Here is a 19,009-nt window from a genome sequence, read left to right on the forward strand (position 1 = left end):
CCATGTCGGATACAGGAATATCAGGGACTGAACACTGCTATGGGAACATCAGCACCATGCGGCACAGGTCGTCTTGCTGATTCCATATCACCGTACTCCCACTTGTGTTTCTTGTAACGATTCTTTTACATTCCCAGCATAGGTACATACCATAGGTACAACAAATTTCACACTTTTCCATTTTCCATTTTTCCCCTGACGTAGACACTCTACACAAGTTCTGCATACCATATGGGGGGGGCCAATACTTATCTTGGGGCCCCAGTTTAATACCAAAATATACAAGATATGCTTGTTCACTAATTCTGTAATGTTTCTTCTCACCACAAATGTAGCAAAATACATTACATTCATTTAAACAACTTCTTCTTGAAGAACTCATATTTCTGTATAAAAAGAAATGTATGAATAAAAAGAAGGCAAATGAAAGTTTCATGAAAATAATCTACATTTATTATATAAAATACAAAACATTGGTGTAAATAAAGATTGATAATAATATGCTGTGTAACATTTGTTGTTGGTAAAATCATCTATTTCGATTCCTGTATCCCTGAATTACACTAAATATACTGAAAAATATTTGGCAAGTGAAAAGAAATTTTTTTTGTTGAGCTGTGTAATCATGACCACAGGACTATATATGTTATAATATACATTAAATAATACCTTTGCACAGTATATGTAATGTATTATATACTCCAGACCCATACATTGTATACGCTTTTTTGTTGTCGCAACTGCCCTAAAACCTCCCTAAATTAAATAGTCAATATTAGGGCCTGATCCCCAAGCCAGCATTGCTTGGATTCCCTGGATTCCTACCTGTTGAAAGTAATGAGAAGTTGGGGTGCATTGCTGAACATTAATGTTAGATGTGAATAGGGGTGTAGTACAGGCTGTGCAGGAAATGCAGTAGTGGAAGAACTATAGTAAGTCCAATGCTAGGAATTGGTATAAAGGGAATAGGTGCATGAGAGATAAGTAGTGCAAAAGGGATGTAAAATTGGGCAGTAATGAATAGGTTGCATTGGAAAGGGGTTCCAGTGGTTTAAGTTTAGAAGTAAAAGTAGTGTTGTGATGTAAGAGAGTTGAATCTGGTGCAGCAGGGTTGTAAAAGAGGGCAGAAGGACAGCAGTGCTAAGCAGTAGTTGAAGCAGGGTGTAGCAGCTGCAGGGACAGGGAATGAGTGCAGTAGTTAGATGACGGTGCAGAGATAAATATGGTGGGGAAGAAGGCATTGCCGGACAGTATGCCTAATTGTTCTATTCTTTGGAGGGGGATATGTACATAAGTGCAAAAGCATTGCAGGTTACTGACCCCTGCATTCTGTATGGCACGATGACCAGTAAACATTCTGTCATCTCCCCTAGTTTTCTGAGATTGATAACAAAACATGCAGGTAATCGACACACCTCCTCCACTGTAAATAAATGACAAAAAAATATTATTCCCCACCACCTTAATCAGGGGTCGGCAAAATTTTGTTGGCCACTAGGCCATTTATGGGGTGGGCCTGAATCTGCCCTAATGGCTCCGCCGACAACCAGGGAAAGCCCCCTGAAGTTAAATCTCTCTCCTCCGTATGCATTGCGGAGGAGAGGGATTTACCCTCAGGGAGCTTTCCCTATTTACCACAGCGGCCGAAGTATCAATGCTGGCTGCAGTAATTAGGGGAGCACCAGTGGCTCTGGCAGTCCCTAACGAGCCCTGGCCGATCTGCCGGCAACCCACGGCTCCGGAGCATTAGGCCGGATCGGCCAGGGGGTGATAGGCCGGAACGAACTACCGGCTAGGCCGTATCTGGCTTAAAGGTGGAGTTTGCTGAACCCGTCTTAAATTGTAAGCACTATGGGTCAGGGTCCACGCCTCCTCCTGTGTCATCGTTTGTGTCCATCATTTACAACCCCCATTTAATGTACAGTGCTGCGTAATATGTTGGTGCTATATTTATACAATTTATTAATATTAACTACATTTACTTGATACCAGATATTTAAAAAATCCAGTGCTATCATTTAGAGGTTAAAAGATATAGCACCGTATAACACTTTGAGTAGTTAAATAATACAGTTTTTATAGAAATGGAGGAAGGAGGGACAGCTTGGACCCATGTATTCTAAACTGCTGATCCCGGCACAGTGGACTTATGTACCATGTTTCTGACCAATGCACAGATTGCCTACTCCTGACCCCTGCACTCTGAACACTGGGTTGTAGCTGACATTCTTCTGACCAGTTTACTGGTGGTACATAATTTACCACTGACCCGGCATTCTATACACTGGGTTGTACCTGACATTCTTGGATAAAGGGGAACTCATCATCCCTCCCCCCCTCAAATTCTAAATCTCCCCTTGACATATATCTAACTGTTATAACACTGGTGTTCCCCCCTCCCCTCAGGCACGTTGTCTTGGGGTCACCTTCCATTCTGCCCTCTCATTTACCCCCCATATTCAAAACATTTCCAGGTCTGGTCACTTTCATCTATGCAACATCTCCAAAATCCGCCCCTACCTGTCCCCTGAGACCCCCAAACTCCTTGTACACGCTCTTATCATCTCTCGTCTGGACTACTGTAACCTCCTCCTCTCTGGTATTCCACTAACCCGACTACAATCTATCATGAATGCTGCAGCCAGACTCATCCATCCTTCCCTCCGCTCCTCTTCTGCTGCATCTCTTTGTAGTTCTCTCCATTGGCTTCCTTTTCACCTTAGAATCAAATTCATCTCCTGTGCTTTGCCTTCAAATCCCTCCACAGTTATTGTCCCACTTACATTTCTGACCTGGTAGAAAAATATTCCCCCTGCCGCTCTCTCCGCTCCTCCAATGACCTACTAATGACTTCCTCACTCATAACCTCACAACACGCACGGATAAAAGACCTCTCTAGAGCTGCCCCAACTCTCGGGAATGGTCTCCTCGTCCTATTCGGCTTGCTCCTACTTTCTGCTCATTTAAAAGAGCGCTCAAAAGCCATTTTTTCAAACTTGCCTACCCGTCTTCTTCTGCCTTTTGAAACCATCACTACTTCCCACCACTACATATCTCCCTCCTATTGTGTGTAAATTCCCCCCCACCTACTACCCACTGTCTGTATTAGTCTGTCATTTGCAATCCCTATTTAATGTACAGCGCTGCGTAATATGTTGGCACTATATAAATCCTGTTTAATAATAATAATTCTTCTGAGCAGTTTACTGGTGATACATAATATACCCCTGACCCCGCATCCTATACACTGGGTTGTACCTGACATTCTTCCGAGCAGTTTACTGGTGACACATAATATCCTCCTGATCCCTGCACTTTGTATACTGAGCTGTCACTACCTGACATTCTTCTGAGCTGTTTTTTGTTAATACATAATATATATCTGACCCCAGCTTGTAACATATTATCTGTATATGTTTTTATGCAACATGGATTACATGTTACCTTTGCAGATATAACGATATTCTCAAATAAAATTATGTATTACATATTGTCTTATGATGTCTCTATAACCCACCAGTAAAACACGACCTTAGGCATTGTGCTTACGGGGGACAGGTGTGCCTAGATTTATGTTTGGGCGCGCCTTTCGTACTGAGACATCCGGAATGGTCTGGATGCCACATGCACCCCCACCCGTTTGGGAGTGGAAACCTCCGGCTATCCCCACTCACAGGACCAGTTTTGGATTGGGGTTTAAACAAGGCTCCGATTTAGAGGACTGGTGAAAGCAATGGCAATTTTCTAATAAAGAAAATACAGTTATAAAAGATCTGATAGACACAAAATAACATTTGAATAAGGTTAAATAGTTTTGGACAGTACACAAACATCTAAAATTCATCATATAAAGTATCAATAAGACATAAACACATTAATATATTACTTTTATTACCAAAATCAAAAATAGAGAAATAAAGAATGCGTACTTATGGTACTAACCACATTCATCTCCAGTTGTCTTGCACTTAAATAGTTAAATTGTTGTTAGTATCCTTAAAGCTTTAACCAACTTGAATCCTTTTCAGCACAAACTATGCAGGCACAGGCATTCAGCCTGCAATACATCCTCTATGGACAACAATGCCATGCATATTAAACACAATCCCCACTAGAGGCGCTAATGCACAGCAAGCTACGCCACTACAATAAGGGCGGAAGTGCCCTGACAGGAAGAAACTTTTAGAACCTTATGGGCATTAACCCATGTTAGGATCTCCATCTGGCGGTATCCCGCAGATGGCAAATCCGGAGTGAAGTACACTATCTACAAGAAAGGAAGTAATGCTATCTATATGCAAATTCTGTGGATGCAATAGTTCATGGATTTATAATACATACTGTTGGTCTCTCATACAACCATAAGGTAAGGAATACAGTTATTCCTTTTACTCATCAATTATTTAAACATGTATTTCTAGCTATTGGGTTACCATTATTAAAAACTCTTTTTCCTTCAGATCAAACACCACCCCCATGATGTCTTCCATCAGCTATTAAAAAATAAAGTATGCTGTCCTTTATCATAGATATTGATACGTCTATTACAACAAAATAGCCTATGCAATGAACACATAGAGAAATAACTGATAGACAATCAACTACTTAATAGATAATAATTGTATCCCCTAAACTAATTTATTAGACTTTATTAATATTATCTATTTATGATTACATGTAGATATCCATTCTTTGTACACTGGGTTGTACCTGACATTCGTCTTACCAGTTTACTGGTGATACATATTATACTTCTGACCCCAGCACTCTGTACACTGGGTTGTACATGACATTCTTCTGGCCAGTTTACTGGTGATACATAATATACTTCTGACCCCAGCACTCTGTACACTGGGTTGTACGATTAGCTGAACTGAATCTATTCTCCCTTGAGAAGAGATGTATAAGGGGGGATATGATCACCCTGTATAAATATATAAACGCTCCATATAGAGAACTCTCTTCCCCATTATTCACTGTAAGATCATTACAAAGCACAAGGGGGCGCTCTTTGTGTCTGGAGAAAAAGAAGTTTAAGTTCCGGATAAGGAAGGGATTCTTCACTGTAAGGTCTGTGATAATGTGGAATCGGCTCCCTCAGGAAGGAGTTTCAGCAACTAATATAGATTGCTTTAAGAAAAAGCTGGATGATTTCTAGAAGCACAGAATATAACTGGGGATTAAGGATTTAAAGTAAAGATAACAGAGACTGCTGATCCAGGGAACATCTGATTGTCTCATGGAATCAGGAAGGAATTTCCCCTTACTAACTTATTGAAAGCTACTAACCTACTGGCTCCTGCCAGCCTACTGGAAGCTACTAACTTACTGGAAGCTACTGGATTCTGCTAGGCTACTGGAAGATACTAGCCTACTGGAATCTACTTACCTAATGGAATTCACTAACCTACTGGATTCTACTAACATACTGGAATCTTACTAACCTACTGGAAGCTACTAGCCTACTGGAATCTACTTACCTAATGGAATTCACTAACCTACTGGATTCTACTAGCCTACTGGAATCTTACTAACCTACTGGAAGCTACTAGCCCACTGGAATCTTACTAACCTACTGGATTCTACTAGCCTACAAAAAGCTACTTAGTTATGCCACCTAATTTTCCTTGAAGGGGCCAGGGGGCCCAGGTCTTGTACAGTGCTATATTGGCTCTATTATCAGAGCAAGAGGGAGGGGACAGATATAAATTGGTAGCAGGACTGGATCCACAGACAGTAGCAGGGTCAAACCTTCATAAAGATTGTGCAAGGGTCAGATAGCACTGATGTCATACAAATCTGACTGATGTGTCCTGACATGATTATGGCATAGGAATTGGACACTGATTTCTGAGGACAGTAAAAGTTGTTCCATCAGTTTATCTGTGAAAAAAGGAGGGAAGCTTGTGATAAAAGGAAAAGGGGATGTGGCCTATATAAAGAGGGCGTGGTTCAGGAGGAGTTTAGTACTCATTATTAGAAATAGTCAATGTTAATCTTTTATGTAAATCACATGCACATTCTACTGACTTGAAACCGAGCCAATCAAAATCTAAAAGTATGAAGTACAATTTGCATATACTTTGTATGTAATTTGCATAAAGGTTGGATCTTTTGTCTATCTATTGGCCATCCCTCCTTATTGGTGTATTATTGCAGTAACCTTTTTACTTCAGTCTCATCATCCAAGATACTTACATACAAACGCTATAAAATAGAGCTTAGGGAAGAAGGCTAGGAAGGAGTATTTAGGGGTTAAAAGTGAACATTTTTTTAAAACAAACTTCTCTTTAACCCTTGCCAGTCTGTAGGACAGAGTGCTGTGTTTGTTGGGGACCAGATATTGGTCTGAATACAGTGGAATAATTCATAAATAAAGCTGTGTGTGCAGGTGGAGTCTATGCTCAGTGCACCAACAGTCAGAGGGGCCACACTCCATGCACCAAGGGCCAGATTGTGCTCTGTTCAGTCCAACAATCATAAAATTGTCTAAGTATGCCAACTGTCCGACTGGGCCAAACTAAGTGCACCAAGTTTGTGATCAGGGCAATGCTCAACCTTCAAATTGGGTCACACTAAGTGAACCGACCATCAGATTGATAAGTGCACCAACTGTGAGACTGCGCTTTACTAAATGCACCATCAGATGGAGCTCAGTGCACCAAATGTAAAATCACCAACTATCAGATGGGATTATGCTCAGCACATCAACCATTAGGACAGGCATAGATTAGTGAACACACCATCAGAATTAGTTATTCACAGTGCCCAACCATCAGATTAGGCCCAGGGTAGTGACCTTCAGAATGGGCTATACTAAATGTACCAGCTATCGGATTGGGCGATGCTTAGTATACCAACCATCAAGTAAATGAATGTTAAGTGTGCCAGATGTCAGACTGGGCTACACCAAATGCACCAATGATCCAATGGAGCTCAGTGCACCCCTGAACTATGCTCAGTGTAACAACTGTCATGTGCTTTGCTCGGTACAACAATCATCAGATTGGGCTATGCTCAGTGTACCAAACCCCAAATTAGACTACACTCAAATCTGGCTATGCTAAGTGCACCAAGTGTCAGACTATGTGCACCTACCCACCACCAGAGACAACGATGCTGACATTTTATATTACAAGTGATGTCGGTGTAAATGTAGAATATTGTCTTTCCCTCATTGTATTCCATTTTATTCTTAGTGCAAAGCTGGATATGAGGGTATAAGTGAGAGGAAGGGGAGCATTTGTAGGGCTGACAGAAACCAATAGAGACCTTTTCATTGGGGGTTATCTATTTCATTGGGGGCCATCTATTTCATTGGGGGGCATCTATTTCATTGGGGGGCATCTATTTCATTGGGGGCCATCTATTTCATTGGGGGCCATCTATTGTTCTAGTGGCATTCTGGTGTCATGGCTTTCTTCTTCCCAGTGTAACACAATCACTGCGTAATTCCCAGAACACACAACAGCAATATTCTGTCCCCGATGTGTGGGAGACCCTCAGGAACAGCAGCACAAAGCACCCTGAGCTCAGGACATGGCTGACATCACACACACACACTGATGATGTCACAGCCAGCAGAGAGGAAGGAAGCACACATAAGGAGATGGCAGAGGAGACTGGAAAGACAGTCACCATGGAAACACAAGGTGACATCACACTCACTGAGTGACAGTGATGGGAGTAGGAAGGGGGCAGCGGGGGAGGGAGAATTTGTAAAGAGAGAAGCGTGGGAAAGAGAGACAGGAAAGAGAGTGCAAGACAGACTGTAATCACGCTTCAAATATACCAAGAAAGGAGAGAGGGAAAGAGAGGAAGAGGAGAGAAAAGATAAAAGAAAAGAGAGAGGAGAGATGCGAGAGAGAAAAGAAAAGAGGTGACAGGAAAGAAGAGAGAGAGAAGAGAAAGACTGAGGAGAGATGAGAGAGAGAGAAGAGGGGACAGGAGAAAAGAGAGAGAGACAAGATAAAAGCTTGAGGAGAGAAGAGAGGAGAAATACAAGAGAAGAGAGAGAAGAGATGACAGTAGAGAAGAGAGAGCGACAGAGAGAAAGAGAAGAGTAAAGAAGAGAGAGACAGAAGGACAGGAGAGAAGAGAGAGCGACAGACAGAAAGAGAAGAGTAAAGAAGAGAGAGACAGAGAAGAGAGGACAGGAGAGAAGAGAGGAAAGGAAAGAGAGGAGAGAGAGAGGAAATAGAAGAGAGAAATGAGAGAAGAGAGGGAGAAGAGAGCAAAGTGAAGAGAAGACAGAAAAGATTAAAGAGAGAGTACAGAAGAGAAGAAAGAGACAGAAGAGAGAAATGGTACAGAAATGGTACAAGATTCCAAAAACATTTCCTGAGCAGAGAATGTTCATGGACTCTGCTCCGATTCCTTTTATATTGCCCACTAATTCTAAAACAAAAGACTTTGGATTCATCTTCTTTCTATTGTCCTTTATCCCTGGATCCCCTCTATCCATCTTCCATTATTCCTTATTCTTATAATGTCACCTCTATATTATCCCTTACAATAATCATGCCCAATGCAGGTTAAACTATATTGTACAAAGCCCAGGCAATATTACACAATCATAGAATACAATCAAAGGAAGTGCCAATAGCAAATACCAGCACAGATGACAATTTTATTGAGCAAATATCACATTGGGAACATTGTACTACAAATCTCAGCTATAGTGCACAATTTGAGTCTTACACATTCTAGAATAGACAAGAAGAAGCCCATTACATCTTACATGTAACGACTAATTTTCTAATGAGCATTGTGCTTAATAATAGTCCCATCTTATGCAGTGTTTGTACTTCTGAAATAGTTGGTAAGGGCGGGGACTGTTGTGCTGGGTGTAAGTGGGTCACCTATTAGGAGGCAAAAATTCAGAAAGAGGAACTTCCAGGACTGAAAGTAGTTCAAAACATGGAGAGGAGATTGCTGGTTGGGTTAGAGCCAGAAGAGGAAGCAGATGTTGGGTATTGTTAGACTAACAATATGTCACCTAGGACTGACGGCTACTCAGAGAGGTGATCAGAGGCTTTATCATTACCTGTAGTCACATCACTAATAATGCTGCACAATGTTGGCTCTAGCAGCTCATTGATTGATGTGGATGAAGAGGGCCCGACAACCATGGCACAGGAGAAGATGTGATGAAGCTAACACAAGATCTTCAATAAAATGCCAAAGAATTTAAAACAAAAATAATGAAATAAATTCCCTCTTTGTTACCCCAGAGGAAGCCATTGAATAATTTTCAGGTCTTGGGAATGCATGCAAGAATGAAAAGTAATTTTATGTGGAGTCAATTTGAAGGAAGTTCCCTTTACAGTGGTGGTCATAATGCCACTTTTATAGACAGTCATTGGTGTAGTTCAGGAGACTCTTTAGGAGTCCTCCGACTCAACACTGGGCAGGAAACATCAGATGGAAGGCAATCAGCTCAAGTAACTGCTAGCAGCCTCTGAAGGAACCCTGGGGCTTAATGGAACCTTTATTGAGAATGGCTGCCCTACAAAAACAACAGATATGATGAAAACAAAGATTCCAACATGAAATAAGAAAGTTTTACATATGGTTAATTCAAAAAGAAAGAAAACATTTAAACAAAATAGGTTTTCGATTTGGGAACTTCCTACTGCTTGAGTTTCTTTTAACGTAAATTACCAGTCATGTGACACTTCTTAAAGCATGCATGTCCAAAGTCAGGCCCAGGGGCCAATTGCGGCCCATGTTCAGATTTCCACCTCTGTCAGAAAATCAATAATATGCGACCCGCCAGCACTGTTGACCACAGTATAAAACACACGCGTACAAAAAAACTAATTTATATATCATTAGAGTTGATCGTGCGATTAATGGCCCATTACTCGGCTGGCATAATTGGCAGGACAGGAGTCCCCACGTGTGCACAGGGAATCCCCTACGTCATTATAGCGGGCGTAGGCTGTGTGGGACCTGCACAGACCACGCCCACTCTGATTCCAAGAATGTGCTTTGCAAGGAGCCCGCACTGGTAGGGGCCAATGGAATGCAAATGCCCACATCAGGGATATTGTTACACAAAAAAACATTCTCTCATTCTACACTGAAAAAAGAAAGCCAGTAAGTAACATGATTTAGGATCTTCTTCACCAAAGACAGCCTCTGTCAGCTCCACAATCTACTATTTTATAATCAAGTTGCAGCTGTTGCGTCCATTAGCAGTCGCCTAAGCTTTTATGGAAATCTGGCAGAATTTCCATAATATTGCATTTGATGTAAAATTATGTCCTAGTACTTTGCAAGAGGTTTGTCAAATTGTTGCAATTTGCCTGAAAAATCTATTCATGGAAGCTGCCATTACTAAACTAATTTTACAGAAAGCTAATTGCTGGGTGTAAAGCTGATCTTTTGGTTTTAATAGTTTCAGTCACATACAGAAGACAAGTATGTGGGTAACTGAACATCTGAGTTCCTTATTCTGGGTCAGGGATTTAGAAGGTATTAAAAGAACATCAACAACACGAGCTGCATTGTATAGAACCAGGTCAGCAATGGCAGCTGGCATCATCCCTCAGTCACAGGTCATCTGTAATAAAAAATTTCAGCTAATCACACCTGTTTCACAGGTAGGGTTTTACTTTACCTAGTCAAGTTGATGGATGCCCGGGGTCTGAAACCCTGGGAGGCCAATGGACAAACAGGCCCTTGGAAAGTTGTACACATGAGCTGGGATATACAGGGATCCTGGGTTTCCCACGTCTTCTGCACCTACTTCTTCTATCTTCATCAGTACTACCTCACTCACTTCTGCTACCTTTCTTGCTTTACATCCTCATGCTTCCTCCCAAACTCCAAAAACCTCAACTTTGACGCATATCCTAATAATAATGGAAGCCGATTAACCAACTTGATCATGTAAACATTTGTACTATGGAGTCCACACATTAAATCAGAGGAAGAGGTGAGCAATGGTCTCCCCACCTACAGATCTTTCTACAACCTCTAAAGATCTTTATTGCTCAAAAAGAAGCCTGACACAAAGGAGGAAACTGAAAGCAATTTTGTTATTTGTGCTGATTACACAAAACTATGTCAAATTACAAATAATTGGGAAAGATACAGAATACAAAAAGATCCCCACAGAATGTTCACATACCCAGGTAACTACAAAGACAATATAAAATGAAAAATATCAGGAAATCCCCCCAGAAATGGTATCACCCCCTATATCTAATAAATGCCAAACAGATTTTGCAAAACAATAAAGCAGAAAGAAATGGAAATTGTGGACAATAATAAGCCAAGCAGATTCACTCAATGCCAAGCAGAATAAATCTTAGAATCACATGTAAGGCTACATCTATGGTGTCCGGACACTGAAAAATCACATTGCAAAAAAGAGACAGAAGAAGTAATTAAAGTATACAAATGTAATTATTAGAAAACATTAAAAATCTTACAAAGAAAATTCAGAAATTGTCATGTCAGAGAAGAAATGCCCAACAGATAACTAAATGATGAATCATATGTATCGAAAGCAAAGCAACATTTCATCCCAAAGCATGTACAAAGGGGACATACACCTCCTATAGGTGAATTATTTACATTGGGTAATTCCTCAAAGGATCTTCCACTGATGTGATTAAAATACCTGAAGGCTAACAAAGTAAAAAAAACCTTTAATAGTAAGGAGGACTCATTTCTACCTAGCAGGAGGAGGGCAGACCCATAGCTCCCTTCTGTCTGTGTCACCCTGCAGGAGGAGGACAGACTCATAGCTCCCTTCTGTCTGTGTCACCCTGCAGGAGGAGGACAGACTCATAGCGCCCCCTTCTGTCTGTGTCACCCTGCAGGAGGAGGACAGACTCATAGCTTGCCCTTCTCTAATGGCACTACCTTTTAATGATTTGGATAGATGTGAAGCTTCTTTATAGCTTTGTTAGTCTTCTCATCTTTTATCTCTAATTAATATCCTGTTAGTGTAATTAATATATGTGCAGTACACACTGTACATCAGGGAATTTTATATGTTTAATTGTCAGAGTTTTTTCTTTTTTTTTTAAATCCCATTGTCAGATGAGTAACCATTACAGGACACTGTACTGATCACAGAACATCAATATTGTTGGATGTAAAACAGACGCAATAGAAAACAACATACCAATGTAATAATTTCCATCTTTGCTGAGTATTATAAATTATAACACCACTACTATAGGACACTGTACTGATCACCATAACTGCTTGGTATGTTACAGGCCAATACAACTGTAAGAGAACACCATAAGTATCACCATCATTTATTACCAGTACTATAGGCCACCATACTGATCACCATTATTAATTGGCATTAATTAATATTATCAACACTATTGCCGGGAGTAATAATTTATAATACCAAAATATACAGGAATCCCTTTCACAACTACTATTAGAGACATCATACTGATCATCATCATTGCTGGGTATATTACAGTACAGTGGCACCATTCCTACACACTATATTGATTATTACCATTGATGTATTACACTGCAATACCACCTTTGTCAAGGTAACACAGACTTTATGTCTTCTTATGTGGTATTTTAATGTAATATGACCAACAATAATTATGGTTAGTATGGTGTCTTATAGTGGAGGTATTGCAGTTTATTACATCCAAAAATGATTGCACCATAACACACCAACTAATAGTCCAGGGTGTTACATTACAATGCCACCACTATAGTACACCATTCATCATAGTCGGAGGTGTTACATTACAATGCCACCACAATAGTACACCATACATCATAGTCGGGGATGTTACATTACAATGCCACCACTATAGTACACCATACATTATACATTACAATGCCACCATTATAGTACACCATACATCACAGTAGGGGGTGTTACATTACAATGCCACCACTAAAGTACACCATATATCATAGTTAGGGCTATTACATTACAATGCCACCACTGTAGTACACCATACATCATAGTGGGGGTGTTACATTACAATACCACCACTATAATACACCATATGTTATAGTCCAAGGTGTTACATTACAATGCCATCACTATAGTACACCATAGATCATGGTCCGGGGTGTTACATTATAATGCCATCACTATAGTATACCATACATCATAGTCCGGGATGTTACATTACAATACCACCACTATAGTACACCATACATCATAGTCCAATGTGTTACATTACAATGCCATCACAATAGTACACCATACATCATAGTCAGGGCTGTTACACTACAATGCAATCACTATGGTACACCATACATCATAGACGGGGATATTACATTATAATGCCATCACTATAGTACATCATTGTGGGGGTGTTACATTACAATGGCAACCACTATAGTACACCATACATCATAGCCGGGGGTGTTACATTACAATGCCACCACTATAGTACACCATACATCATAGTCAGGGCTGTTACATTACAATGCCATCACTTTAGTACATCATAGTCGGGGGTGTTACATTACAATGGCAACCACTATAGTACACCATACATCATAGTCAGGGCTGTTACATTACAATGCCATCACTATAGTACATCATAGTCGGGGTTGTTACATTACAATGGCAACCACTATAGTACACCATACATCATAGTTGGGGGTGTTACATTACAATGACATCACTATAGTACACCATACATCATAGGTGTTACATTACAATGCCACCACTATAGTACACCATACATCATAGTCCAAGGTGTTACATTACAATGCCACCACTATAGTACACAATACATCAGAGTCAGGGCTGTTACATTACAATGCCATCACTATGGTACACCATACATCATAGATGGAAATATTACATTATAATGCCATCACTATAGTACATGATAGTGGGGGTGTTACATTACAATGGCAACCATTATAGTACAACATACATCATAGTCGGGGGTGTTACAATACAATGCCACCCCTATAGTATACATACATCATTGTCCAAGGTGTTACATTACAATGCTACCACTATAGTACACCATACATCATAGTCGGGGCTGTTTCATTACAATGCCACTACAATAGTACACCATACATCATAGTCGGAGGTGTTACATTACAATGCCACTACTATAGTACACCATTCATCATAGTCAGGGGTGTTACATTACAATGCCACCACTATAGTACACCATACATCATAGTCAGAGCTGTTACATTACAATGCCATCACTATAGTACATCATACATCATAGTCGGGGGTGTTACACTACAATGCCACCACTATAGTACACCATACATCATAGTCCAAGGTGGTAAATTACAATCCCGCCACTATAGTACACCATACATCATAGTCGGGGGTGTTACATTACAATGCCACTACTATAGTACACCATTCATCAAAGTCGGAGGAGTTACATTACAATGCCATCACTATAGTACATCATACATCATAGTTGGGGGTGTTACATTACAATGCCACCACTACAGTACACCATACATCATAGTCGGGGATGTTACATTACAATGCCACCACTATAGTACACCATACATTACAGTAGGGGGTGTTACATTACAATGCCAGCTGCGTAATATGTTGGCGCTATATAAATCCTTTTTCATAATAATAATAATAATAATAATAATAATATAGTACACCATACATCATAGTCCGGGGTATTACATTACAATGCCACCAAAATAGTACACCATACATCATAGTCGGGGCTGCCACCACTATAGTACACCAAACATCATAGTCCAATCTGTTAAATCACAATGTCACAACTATAGTACACCATACATCATAGTCTAAGGTGTTACATTACAATGCCACCACTATAGTACAACATACATCATAGTCCAAGGTGTTACATTACAATGCCACCACTATAGTACACTATACATCAAAGTTGGGAGTGCCAACATTATAGGACACCATACTAATCACCTTCTTAGGGGCACAAATCTGTATGTAATGTATGTGGTACAATAAGGGTGGTTGGTCAATGCTACCTTGTGGCCTGTTTTCTTGATAATGTCAGTACTACACCCCCCCATCTATCATAGTCCCCTTCCTCCTCAGAGCACACATAATTCGGGGTATCATAGTAAAGGTAAGGCCGGACATCTATGGGGTATTGGATCAGGCCTGACATCTGTGGGGTATTGGATCAGGCGTGACATCCGTGGGGTATTGGATCAGGCGTGACATCCGTGGGGTATTGGATCAGGCGTGACATCCGTGGGGTATTGGATCACGCGTGACATCCGTGGGGTATTGGATCACGCGTGACATCCGTGGGGTATTGGATCACGCGTGACATCCACGGTAACACTTATGGTGGTTGAGGGGAACTCTAGAGGCTCTGATTGGAGAATATTAAAGTACAACGATTTCTGAGCAGCCACATGAGACACCATTATACTTCTAGGATGAAAATCTGTAGGACATCACACAATTGTATCTACAATAATAACTACTGATTTACACACCAATAATATAATACAAACAATACAGCTACAGGAAGAGCTCGGTAGGAATCAGTATTATATGGTGACAACACAGTACAGTAACAGGCAAAATATGTTATCACCATAGCAGGATAAACAATATAGTCACCACAAAAGAAACAATACATTTTAAATCTAACGTAATAACTAATACCAACCAAATTAGAATGTTCTGTAATCATTCAGCAAAAGAGGAGTTTGTGTTATAATGTGATCAGATGACACCATGAGCATAATCCCTGAATGCAGAAGGAGCCCCTAGTGCAGAGTCTATGGTCATACATGTATATTTGGTTCCTCTGTGAATGTTTTTGTATATATGGGTGAATATACATGTACAGTATATATCTGAGAGGGAAGAAGACACTGCACATGATATGGCGGCACCATTTCAATCCCTTATCTGTATATATACTACATACAAGGTACACTAGGAAGGGGGCTTCCCATTCAGCACCATGGACAGAGGCCGGGATATAGCTACATGTATGAATATATATAACATTCAGCCATCCCCAGACATATAATCGTCTTATTCACACCTCCTCTGTCTATAGGGGGGAGACTTCCCAATCTGTGGGGTCACTCTATATATAAGGATGTGTGGGACGCATGATCTGTGGGGTCACTCTATATATAAGGATGTGTATATATAAGGATGTGTGGGGCCCCCTGATCTGTGGGGTCACTCTATATATAAGGAAGTGTGGGGCCCCTGATCTGTATGGAGGGCAGAATGAAGACCCCCTCCCCCCCATATATCTATGGAGGTACATACAGCTATACATATATATGGTGTGGCAGAGAACAATGTACAGAATCGTGCCGGCTGGAGAGGCATCCATTCATCTCCCATCTCCATTGATGAATCGGTCGGTGATCATGCCAGTCCTGTGCCCGGTCGGTCGGTGGTCATGCCAGTCCTGTGCCCGGTCGGTCGGTGGTCATGCCAGTCCAGTTTCCGGTCGGTCTTACCTTAGTAGTGACAATACACAGGCAATCCATGGCAGCAGCGGCGGCCGATCAGCCACATCCACGATGATGGAGCCCTCCCTCCCCCGTCTGTGTGTCCGTCCGCCGCTCCCCGGGGAGGAGAGACAGAGGGGAAGGGGGAAACAGGGTGAGGATGGGGATGACAGGAGGGACAGAGAGAGGAGAGAGGGAGCAGGGTGCACTGAGCAAGATGACAGCCTGCAGATCTGCGGGGAAAGAGGGAGGAGAGAGGAGGAGGGGAAGAGAGGGAGGAGGAGAGCGGGGAGGGGGAGAGAGGACAGAGACGGAGCCCACGCCGGGAGGGTTACTCACCGAGACACCTGACTGAGAAAGAGACTTGGGGGGGTCATAGGGAGAAGAGACATCCCTGAGGTGACTGAGACATTGGGGCGAGGATAAGAGACATCCCTGAGGTAACTGAGACATGAGGAAACCTAAGCAGAAGAGACATCCCTGAGGTGACTGAGACATGGGGACAACCGAGGGTATGGGGGACAGCCCTGAGGTAACTGAGACATGGGGACAACCGAGGAAAAGAGACAGCCCTGAGGAAAATGAGACATTGGGACAACTGAGGATAAGAGACATCCCTGAGGTGACTGAGACATGGGGACAACCGAGGATAAGAGACATCCCTGAGGTATGCAAGACTGTGACACACGGACACCTGAGGGGAAGAGACATCCCTGAGGTGACTGAGACATTGGGGCAACCGAGGATAAGAGACATCCCTGAGGTGACTGAGACATGGGAGCATCCGAGGAGAAGAGACATCCCTGAGGTATGCGAGACTGTGACACACGGACACCTGAGGGGAAGAGACATCCCTGAGGTATCCGAGACTGAAACACAGGGACACCTGAGGAGAAGAGACAGCCCTGAGGTGACTGACCTGAGGTAACTGAGACATGAGGAAACCTAAGGAGAAGAGACATCCCTGAGGTGACTGAGACATGAGGAAACCTGAGGGGAAGAGACATCCCTCAGGTAACTGAGACATGAGGAAACCTGAGGAGAAGAGACATTCCTGAGGTGACTGAGACATGGGGACAACCGAGGATAAGAGATATCCCAGAGGTGACTGAGACATGAGGAAAACCGAGGATAAGAGACATCCCTGAGGTAACTGAGACATGAGGAAACCTACGCAGAAGAGACATTCCTGAGGTGACTGAGACATGGGGACAACCGAGGATAGGAGATAGCCCTGAGGTAACTGAGACATGGGGACAACCGAGGAAAAGAGACAGCTCTGAGGAAAATGAGACATGGTGGACAACTGAGGATAAGAGACATCCCTGAGGTGACTGAGACATGGGGACAACCGAGGAGGACAACTGAGGATAAGAGACATCCCTGAGGTGACTGAGACATGGGGACAACCGAGGAAAAGAGACAGCCCTGAGGAAAATGAGACATGGGGACAGCTGAGGAGAAGAGACATCCCGGAGGTGACTAAAACATGAGGACACCTGAGGAGAAGAGACATCTCTGAGGTATGCAAGACTGAGACACAGGGATACCCCAGGAGAAGAGATATTCCCGAGGTGAATGAAACATGGGAACACCCAAGGAGAAGAGACATCCATGAGGTATGCGAGACTGGGACATGGGGGCACCTGATTAGAAGAGACATCCCTGAGGTGAATGAGACATGGGGACATCCAAGGAGAAGAGACATCCCTGAGGTGAATGAGACATGGAGACATCCGCGGAGAAGAGACATCCCTGAGGTATGCGAGACTGACACACAGACACCTGAGGAGAAGAGACATCCTTGAGGTTTCAAAGGCTAAGACATGGGGACATCTGAGGAGAAGAGACAGCCCTGAGATGACTAAGACAGCCCTGAAGTATTCGAGACATGGAAACACTCAAGGAGAAAAGACAGTCCTGAGGTGTCCAAGACTGAGACATTGGGACACCCGAGGAGAAGAGACATCTCTGAGGTGACTGAGATATGGGGACAGCTAAAAAGAAGAGACACCCCTTATGTATCCGAGACTGAGGCATAGGGACACCTGAAGAGAAGAAACATCCCCGAGGTAATTGAGACAAAGGACACCTAAGGAGAAGAGAAAGCCCTAATGAAACAGACATGGGGACACATAGGGAGACAACCCTATGGTATCTGAGACATGGGGACACCTGAGGAGGAGAGACAGCCCTGGGGTATCTGAGACTTAGACATGGGGACACCCTAGGAGAAGAGACAGCCCTGAGGTATCCGGGACTGAGACACAGGGACACCCAAGGAGAAGAGACAGCCCTGAGGTAACTTAAGACATGGGGACACCCGATGAGAAGAGACAGCCCTGAGGTGACTGAGACATGGGGACACCCGAGGAAAAGAGACAGCCCTGAGGTGACTGAGACATGGGGACACCTGAGGAGAAGAGACATCTCTGAGGTATGCGAGACTGAGACACAGGGATACCCCAGGAGGAGAGACATTCCCGAGGTGACTGAATATTGGGGACACCCAAGGAGAAGAGACATCCATCAGGTATGCGAGACTGAGACACAGGGGCACCTGATTAGAAGA

The 19,009-nt window shown here is 42.4% G+C and overlaps 1 protein-coding gene across 5 annotated transcripts in view; it reads right to left on the reverse strand.

Moving 5' to 3' along the window:
- Positions 1-19,009, reverse strand: part of DLG4 (discs large MAGUK scaffold protein 4) — an 86,597-nt gene that overhangs the window by 54,989 nt on the left and 12,599 nt on the right. The window contains exon 1 of one of the 5 annotated variants that reach the window (XM_072399162.1): positions 16,447-16,711. The exons of the other annotated variants lie outside the window; for them this stretch is intronic. Within the exon in view, the coding sequence (XP_072255263.1) occupies positions 16,447-16,476 (30 nt within the window). The 5' untranslated portion in view covers positions 16,477-16,711. Of the gene's footprint in view, positions 1-16,446; positions 16,712-19,009 lie in introns of those variants that run through there. 5 annotated transcript variants of the gene reach the window in all.

Source organism: Pyxicephalus adspersus, chromosome 2 (assembly GCF_032062135.1).
Source record: "Pyxicephalus adspersus chromosome 2, UCB_Pads_2.0, whole genome shotgun sequence".
Classification (NCBI taxonomy): domain Eukaryota; kingdom Metazoa; phylum Chordata; class Amphibia; order Anura; family Pyxicephalidae; genus Pyxicephalus; species Pyxicephalus adspersus.